The 9,742-nt window shown below is 46.8% G+C and overlaps 1 protein-coding gene across 1 annotated transcript in view; it reads right to left on the reverse strand.

Annotated features, from left to right (window-relative positions):
- SMYD2 (SET and MYND domain containing 2) overlaps nt 1-6,159 on the reverse strand; it is a 34,569-nt gene extending 28,410 nt beyond the window's left edge. Inside the window, exon 1 of the mRNA XM_053383194.1 lies at nt 5,891-6,159. Within this exon, the coding sequence (XP_053239169.1) occupies nt 5,891-6,072 (182 nt within the window). The 5' untranslated portion in view covers nt 6,073-6,159. The remainder of the gene's footprint in view (nt 1-5,890) is intronic.
- Between the last annotated feature and the right edge of the window lie 3,583 nt (nt 6,160-9,742).

The raw sequence follows: 9,742 nt of genomic DNA on the forward strand, positions 1-9,742 counted from the left end.
AGGTATGACTGTATTAATAACATTTCTTCATAGTCCTGGTGCAAAGTTGTGAATGACAAAGCCATCAAGGTTTGGCAGGTACCTTGATCATACTTTCTCTTTCAGCAAGCCTACCCATGACATGTATTTTAATATAATGTAAATTTTAAAACTGACGATTCAATTTTTGCAATTTTTTTAGCCAACTTGTTTTTAACATCTGGTTTTACTGGTGATTTTAAGGTGTGTGTTTTTCTGTACATTGCCTAGAGGCATTTTTATATCTTGTTAACAAATAAAGAAAATGAAGACTAAAGGCTGAAAAGCATCTTGGGGAAGTGTGTAACAATTCTGTTGTTCTGGGGATCATAATTACAATGGAATAAAAAAAGAAAAAAGAAAAGAAGGCTTGGGGCAAACAGCCAAGGAGAGCGAGCCAGGTGCATATGAATGAAGAGCAGTTTGGAGGCAGAAAGAGATACGGAGGCAGAGTTAGCTAAAGACTGAAAAGAATATTGGGGTACATAGTGGATCCAATGAGACAGGATAGTTTTCATGCCTGGTGAGAGTGTGCCATTTTGTAAACACAAGAAGAGCCTGTTGGATCAGGCCAAAGGCTTGCTCTAGTGGTGGCCAACCAGATGCCTATAGAAAGTTCTTGGAGGAAGAGCACTCTCCCCATTTGGGATTGCCAGCAATTGATGTTCAGGACTATTACTGCCTATGCTCTACTAGCTAACTATGCTCTACTACTTCCTTATGTGGTAATAGAATTATTAGATCTTCGAATTATTAGAAGATGTTAGAAAACCATCAGAAGTCCCCAGTGTTCTCTTCTCCAAAGAAAGACAAACCCAGGTAAGCACTGTGCCCTGGAACCTCTTGCCTCTTGGGGAAACTTCTAACAATATTACTTGGTTTTTTGGGGGAGGGTGTGTGAAATTATTATAAGGGATGCGGGTGGCGCTGTGGGTTAAACCACAGAGCCTAGGGCTTGCTGATCAGAAGGCCAGCGGTTCAAATCCCCACGGCGGGGTGAGCTCCTGTTGTTCAGTCCCTGCTCCTGCCAACCTAGAAGTTTGAAAGCACGAGGTGCAAGTAGATAAATAGGTACCGCTCTGGCGGGAAGGTAAACAGTGTTTCCATGTGCTGCTCTGGTTCGCCAGAAGCGGCTTAGTCATGCTGGTCACATGACCCGGAAACTGTATGCTGGCTCCCTCGGCCAGTAAAGCGAGATGAGCGCTGCAACCCCAGAGTCGTCTGCGACTGGACCTAATGGTCAAGGGTCCCTTTACCTTTTCCTTTTATGTTACATTATTATTAAAACCATCAAATAATTACAGCATGAGAGAAAAGCTCATGATATTCTTTTTGTCAAGAGCTCTAAGGCCAAACCCCCCACCTCTTACATTGAAAATTGGCAGTTAAATAAAGCATATATGTTCTTATAGACTTAATGAGTCAAACTGATAATTCTACAGCAAATACCTCGCAATTTGTACATTATTTATAGCAAGGAAATGCAGCCAACGCTAGTCCTAGTCAGAGAAGACCCAGTTGAAACAATGGACATGAGTAACTTAGGTTCATTAACATGCCTCTACTCTGAGTAAACCTTATTTGGCTACAATCCAACAAAGAATAATAAGGGATCTTAAGGGATCTAGTCCATGCCCCACCCCAGCAGCAAAGGAATAGTTTTTGATGTACTAAATGCATCTCATCTTTGATGAAGAAGTAAATAGCCTGGAGAGCCTTTTGGACATAAGTGGGGCATAGTGAGTCAAACTGCACCTCCACCTCCACTGCAGCTGCAGGAAGATCAGGCACTTTCACTTCTAATTTAGGCTAACCATGGTTTGTAATGCCATCAGTATCGACACAAACACTGGTTCAACTTAATGACGGTTAGTGGAAAGACAACTTCAACTAGTTCCCCACCCTACCAGCCATAGTTAAGATTTCTGCCAGCCACAGTTAGGAGTTTGGACAATTAATCTAAAACAGAAGGTGAAGTTTTCAATCTCCTCCTCATGGTTGCACTGGAGGAAGAGAGGGGAAGGGGCGAGTACATAAGCCTGAGGCTCACGTCAATATTTTGATATTATATGCAACGTTGCCTCCATTAGTAATATGAAAGAACCATGAACTATTCCATATACAGATAAAGTAGGTAATAATAATGCTCCTAAAGCGTTTAGGTTAGCACGTCAAAGTGCAAGTAGATAAATAGGTACCGCTCTGGCGGGAAGGTAAACGGCGCTTCTCTGATTTGCCAGAAGCGGCTTAGTCATGCTGGCCACATGACCCGGAAGCTCTACGCCGGCTCCCTTGGCCAGTAAAGCGAGATGAGCGCCGCAACCCCAGAGTCGGTCACAACTGGACCTAATGGTCAGGGGTCCCTTTACCTTTACCTAAAGAGTTTAGGGGTCAAAATAACAAGTTTATACAGTATATCAATTTTTTATTATTTTATTTCCTCCGCAGTTCTTTTTCTATTTATAGTGTGTCTGCAAAACTCTCATATTGAGGGCAGGACTGGTGTTATTTTGGTACAGCACCCAGCCATTTCAAGTATTTTATAAATAAGATACTGTGCAATAAAATATCATATTATGTGGCCCATGACAATAGCTTAACAAAATACTTTTGAGGATACTGTGTGTTAATTTATCTTTTGCTACAGTTAACTCCTCCAGAGGATGCATGTTTATTGGGAGCAACATTTGTTTTAAGTCATATATTTTGTTACCATTTAACCGCTACCCTAGATGGAAAAGATATGTGATATCCAATAGAAAGAAAATGTACTAGTTAAAGTTATCAAACTTTTGACAGGCAGAAAGAAAGGAAAGGGTCAAATCAGTTTCACTTCACTCCCAAAATCCAGAAGTTAAGAATACAAAGCAGAACATAAATATCAATCTACCATTTTATGACAACAGCCATGATACCATTCCATGGCAAATATTACAAACATTGCATCCAATTAGCATAGCCTTTGTCAATGCTAGCAAAACCATAGGCACAGGGAATTCCACCTAGGAGCATGTTAATGCTGTAAGAGACTGGATTAACGGACCCTCATTCAGGGAGCTCTTAAGCACAGTTTGGAAGGAAAGCTAAAGATTTTCCTCGATAGATAAATAGGTATGGGACAGCTACAAACTCCTGAATTGCTCCATATTCCTGCATTGCAGGAGGTTGGGCTACATGATCCTCAAGGTCCCTTCCAACTCTATGATTCGATGATTTGGGTGGAGGGCATGAAGTTGGTATATGAAATGAATCAAGTTTGCAGCTCTTGATATGATGACACGGTTGCTCTTGAAAGCATGTGAGCAATCCCTGATGAAATCTGAGAAGCGAGAGATGTGGCTGAATTGGAGCTGGCACGTGTCTTCATCCACCCCATGACTGGCAAAACCAGAATGATTTATGCAAAGTAACAAAACAAAAAAAGAGTGAATTTAGGATAGCTCAGTTGGTAGAGCATGAGACTCAGTCTTAGGTTCGAGTTCTGCATTGCAGGGGGTTGAACTGGATGGCCCTTCCAACTCTATAGCTCTATGAAAAAGGGCAGAATTGTGCTTTCTTCTCTCTCTCTTTTGAATAATTTATACAGATGGCAGAATCTGTTTTCTTGGTGCCAGATTTAGAGTGCCTGAGCATAGAATTGTATTCCATTTGAGCTTACACAGCCACACGACCAATCAGAAGACCTGAGTAACAAACTCTCTAAAACAAAATATGATGTTCCTAATTCTGACCTCTATAAAGTGGACATTATAACACAACTCTGATATTACCTTTAACACTAAATGATTAGGGATCCTCAGGACATTGAACCATAGACTCACAGAACTGCAGAGTTGGAAGGGACCTCGAGGGTCTTCTAGTCTGCCTGCTGCAATGCATACATGGGTGTTTGTGGATTCTTATTATTATGACGACTGTAATATAAAGTGCCTGGGGTAAAACAATCTTGAAGAGTTACAGTGCCACAGTATGCTTGCAGGAGACTCTAAAGCATATCAGAACCCAAAGGACTCTGATGAAATATACTGAGGCCTCTGCAAGCAATCTCTCTTAGAGATACACCTGTTTGAAACTGTAGGTCTTGAAACTCCAACATGATTCCATGACAGCTGTAAGCTTGCATGCGATGACTGCGGTATTTCTGCCTGCCAAGATTACTACCTATTCTTTCTATACATCAGCCACCTCTAGGGGCCGCTGTACCAGGCTCAGGCTGGATTCAGATGTAATGCGAAACCATGGCTTGTGCTAGCTATAGATAAGAACCCAAAACATGGTTTGATCTTTTGAGACATATAGCAGACAAATCATGTTTAGAGGTGTTTCTTCGCTGTCTTTTTCCTTCCTCGCTCAGCTACAAAAGCTCCACGTTTACTCCTATACCCACGGTGCGATAGCCTCTCAAGGAAAATAAAACTTCATTCCCATGATGCAACTGCCATTTCATAAAGTGGACCAATGGCCCTAACTATGGTTTGCTACTTTTCCATGAATTCAGTCATAATCGCAAACCAAAGTTAGCACAAGCTCATCTGCAAACAAGCTTCCAAATCCTGGTATGTCAGTCGCAAACAGCACCTTGGGTTCAGAGGTAACACAAACCATGGCTTAGCTAAACAACCATGGCTGTGTACACATTATATCTTTTAAAACACATTCGAAATGCATTCTTTCTCTCAAAGAATTCAGGGCATTGTAGTTTGCCCCTCACAGAGTTACAATTCCCAGCAACATCCAATGAACTACAGTGCCCAGAACTCTTTGAGGAAAGAAATGTGTTTTGAATGTGCTTTAAAGGTATAGCATGTACAGATCTCAAGCCTTCATGGGCCATCCGAACTCAGCCTCAGTTTTGCTTTTCTTAACAAGGAAGAGATAACTTGCACAATATTCCATGCCAATTATAAATCGCACTGGAGGAGACCACATCTTTTTATGCCAGTTTAACAGTGCCAAGAAGGAACGTAATTGGTTTTAAGAGGCAACCAACCACCTGAACATAGGCAGAGCAAGATGTCCCTAAACTGCTTGATTTCAGTGGGCTTAGTTAGGCCTACCTAAATCTAACTAAGCTCAGGCTAACTGCGTGGAAAGATCTTAATTCAACTAACTTTACTAGATTAAATGATTGACTGCCGGATAATCCTTTCTCTACTCCTTTACTGTCCAGAGATGTTGCGAATTTTAGTTGACAGCTCAAACTACAAAGAAAGAAGGATGCATGCTCTTTCTGAAGGACAGTTGAGGATAAGCATGGCTTCCTTTGAATCACAGCTTTGCCATTTTCAGCCCTGGATCCAGCTATTGAGCATCGACGCCCCCTGGACACGTGTAAAGCCTCCTCTAATCCCCCCCACCCATCCCACTTTCGAGTTCCCTGGGAGACAGCTGAAGGGCAGCCAGAAATCCAACAGGTGCAGCGGGTTTCCCAGACAGGAAGAAGAGATCCTCCTCTCCACCTGTGGGTTTGCTGCCTCTCTGGCTACCGGCAAAGCCACGCAGCACTCAGAATGACGTCTCGGGGTGCGGGAGAGGGCGCCCCATGTGGGGCTGAGGCAGGAGGCTGTTGGATGTGAGAGAGGGCCCAGGCAGCAGGCAGGCAGGCAGGCAGGCCAGCCGGAGGAGCCCCGGCCCCTCTTCCTCCCGCGCGCGCCCGGCCTCCGCCAGCAGCCGCCCGGGAAGGGCCTTCCCTTCCGCAGAGAAGCGCGCCCTGGGCCGCCGGTGCTAGGACCCGCGGGGAATTCGCGGGCGCCGCCAAGGCGAGCGCCTGCCCCCTCGCTTCTCGTGCCTCCCGCTCGGCCTCCTCCCTTCCGCCGGCAGGGGACGGGCGAGCGCCGAAGGGCAGCGGCCGGGCAGGCCGGCCGGGTGGTACCTGGCGAAGCAGCACTCGCAGTGGTTGCCCCTCTCGTTGACGGTCAGCACGCACGTGTAGGCCGGGCACGAGAAGAGCAGCTCCCCGACGGCGAAGCGGCGAAGCGCCCGCAGCCCCCGGCCTTTGCCCGGGCTCTGGAAACGCTCCAGCGCCGTAGACTCGGAACTCCTCGCCGAGCTCATGGCTCCTCTCTGCCAGGCGCTGCCGCCTCCTTCTTGGCACAAGCCCCGTCGTGGCGGCGGCCTGTGCCGTGGCTATTAATGGCGCGCAGCAGCAGCAGCAGCCACCCGCAGCGCCCGGCCCCGGCCAGCCAGAGCTCGCAGCACATACATGGGCATGGGCAGCCGGAGCAGCAGCAGCAGTGGCGGCCGCGGCCGGCTCCCTGGGAAAAGCGCGCCGGGAACCCGCTGGGTCCTAGAGGCAACGCGGGCACGGCTGGCCGCGCGGCGCCCCGGAGGTGAGGGGTGGCGGGCCCTGGCGCTGGAGGCTTTCGGTTGGGCGGGAAGCCGAATTTCCTTCTGCTACCCCCCCCCCCTTCTCACGGTCTTTCGTTTGACTTTGAGGGGTTAAGAAGTCGTCTCTCTTTTTTTTAAGTTGCCTCATGGCTATCAAGGTTAACCTTTATATCATTGCATTTGGCACGTTTTCCAATTCCAATTACACTCCTTACAAAATGACTCAAAATTTAATTAAATATAGAAAGGTAGAAATTTTTCCATTACAAGTCTTAGGTCTACCCTGCTAGTGAATTGCTTACAATAATCTTTCAAATACAGTGGTACCTCGGGTTAAGTACTTAATTTGTTCTGGAGGTCCTTTCTTAACCCGAAACTGTTCTTAACCTGAAGCACCACTTTAGCTAATGGGGCCTGCTGCTGCTGCTGCGCCGCCGGAGCACGATTTCTGTCTCATTCTGAAGCAAAGTTCTTAACCTGAAGCACTATTTCTGGGTTAGCGGAGTCTGTAACCTGAAGTGTATGTAACCCGAGGTACTACTGTTTCGTATAAATTTACTCCAGTCCTTTTAGAATGTGTGATCATGCTGCTTTCGGATATTTCCTGTCAGCTTCGCCAGTTCTGCAAAGTCTATCATCTTCATCTGCCACTCTTCTTTCGTTGGTACTTCTTGTTTCCATTTTTGGGCTGAAAGAATTCTTTTAGCACACAACCATTCTAAAAGCTAAAACCAGTGCTGTTTTTCTAGAAAAAGAGGTGCAGGAGGAGCTCACTATGAACTACTTCTCTTAGACTAGCAATGGCACCCACCTGAGAGCTCTGGAGATGAGCTCCCCGGCCAGGGAAAAAAGCCCTGGCTAAAACGAAGAAGCTCCCCCCACAGCTATGTGGTACAAAATGAAAGGTCTTTAAATTCCAGTCCTAAGCATGTTTTACCCAGCAACAAGTGCACCCCAGTGGGGAATGTTGTTTGCATCCATCTGTCTCCAGAGACAATGGAGTGCACCTCCGAAGGTGAAGCCAAACCCCTGCATTGGCAACACTGAAGTGACCTCCCCAGGGCGCAAGCCAGGGTTGTGTGTATGGAGGTCCTGGGCTACCCAGATGACAAGACTTGCCCCCCTCGACCTCCTTGAAGTGGTCCAAAGGTAAAGGGACCCCTGACCATTAGGTCCAGTTGTGGCCAACTCGGCGGTTGCTGTGCTCATCTCGCTTTATTGGCCGAGGGAGCCGGCGTACAGCTTCTGGGTCCTGTGGGCAGCATGACTAAGCCGCTTCTGGTGAACCAGAGCAGCGCACGGAAACGCCGTTTACCTTCCTGCCAGAGCGGTACATATTTATCTACTTGCACTTTGACGTGCTTTTGAACTGCTAGGTTGGCAGGAGCAGGGACCGAGCAACGGGAGCTCACCCTGTCACGGGGGATTTGAACCGCCAACCTTCTGATCGGCAAGTCCTAGGCTCTGTGGTTTAACCCACAGAGCCACCCGCGTCCCTGGTCCAAAGATAAGCAGAGCAATAAATTAGGCAGCAACTTGGCTGCAGGAGTTGCCGGAAAGAGGCGTACAAGGCATCATCTAACTGTCTTAGGGACTCCACTCTGGATTTGTTTGTACGGTTTACTCCTTAGCCTTTTCTTTTCCCAAAGAGATCCCGCAAGGCAGAGGAGGCTTGAGACACAAGAGCTTATCAAAGATGTAGTCATTTCTGGCTACTGCCAAGTGTCCATGGACTACAACTTCCATCACCCCTGTCCATTGGGTGCACTGGGAGTTTGATTCCAACAAATATCTGAAGGTTTCCCGAGCCAAAACGCATTCAGCACAATACATTTTACTAGTACTGCATCTGCAATTTCTTATTATATGCTAAGGCTCTGAAACTCCAATGTGGACATGCTCTTTAGAACCTAAGATTTTAATCAAGCTGAAGGGTTTTTTTTTTTTTTTAATGATATAATTCCCAGGAGGTAAATGTGAAACATGAATCACAGAAAAAATCTTAACATGTTAGAAACCCTTCATGGCTGTAAGCAGAGGGCATTCTACACCTGCAGTCTGTAGCCTGGAGGCATGAGAAGAAAGATTTGCTAAATAAGTACTGCTGAAGTATGACACACTAAGGGCACAGCTCAAGATCATTGACTCATCTTGCTTTCATTAATGCAGAAGGAAGGTTCGCAAACTTTGTCAGAGCGAGTCTCTGTAAATGAAGACAGAAACTGTTCCAGCTTTTCTCAAGTGTCACAATGGGCCGATTCACGGAAGCATCCCACCTGCAGCCACAGGCTTTCCCCCCTCGTTCTTGGCCCTGGTTGTGATGCGTATGTGGCAAACCCGGGTTGCCTGAATCATGGTGCAATGTGCAATGTGCACAATGAACGGAAAAATACAACATGGCCCTCCATGTGCAGAATACTTTGGCAGTTCACTGTTACAGCATGCAGTCCTGCTAAAACTTTAGGTGCAATTTATTTTAAGGGAAAGTGAGGGACCAGGGCCATATTTGGGCCCATAAAGGTAAAGGTAAAGGGACCCCTGACCATTAGGTCCAGTTGCAAATGACTCTGGGGTTGCGGCGCTCATCTCACTTTACTGGCCGAGGGAGCTGGCGTACAGCTTCCGGGTCATGTGGCCAGCATGACTAAGCTGCTTCTGACAAACCAGAGCAGCGAACGGAAATGCTGTTTACCTTCCCGCCGGAGCAGTACCTATTTATCTACCTGCACTTTGATGTGCTTTCGAACTGCTATGTTGGCAGGAGCAGGGACTGAGCAATAGGAGCTCACCCCATTGCGGGGATTCGAACCGCCAACCTTCTGATTGGCAAACCCTGGGCTCTGTGGTTTAGACCACAGCACCATCCACATCTCTTTCATGTGGGCCCATACCAGACTTGAAAGCACCTACAGACAGAGAAATTTAACAGTGCAATCCTTTGCCAACTTGAATCCATTATAATTTGTGGCCTTAAGGGACCTTAGGCGCATAGGGCTGGGTGGCAAGACTGCAGTCTTAAGGCATGCTTAACTAGGACTGGCTCCAGTTGTGCTTGGTGTGGTGAGGGAGAGCCACCTCCCCCAACACTGACTTCAATGCAACTTACCTAGATAGGGTTGGGGTCAGGCAACAGCAAGCTTGGGGTTGGCAGAACCACTCTATCACTCCCACTGGTACTGCCCCAAGGCCACTTCCACTGTACCTCACTCCAGCCCTGTTCAGAGGAGCTGCAGTGACACCAGTGTCGAGAGGTTGTCTCTGCTCCATGAACCACTACTGACTCGTTCCCATTGAATTTAATGGGATTTCTGAGTACTGGGATACACTTGCCTAGCCTGTGACTGGCAATCACTACAAGGGATGAGGCATTCAACTTCCTAGATTGCAATGATTTCTA

Source organism: Podarcis raffonei, chromosome 3 (genome assembly GCF_027172205.1).
Source record: "Podarcis raffonei isolate rPodRaf1 chromosome 3, rPodRaf1.pri, whole genome shotgun sequence".
NCBI lineage: Eukaryota > Metazoa > Chordata > Lepidosauria > Squamata > Lacertidae > Podarcis > Podarcis raffonei.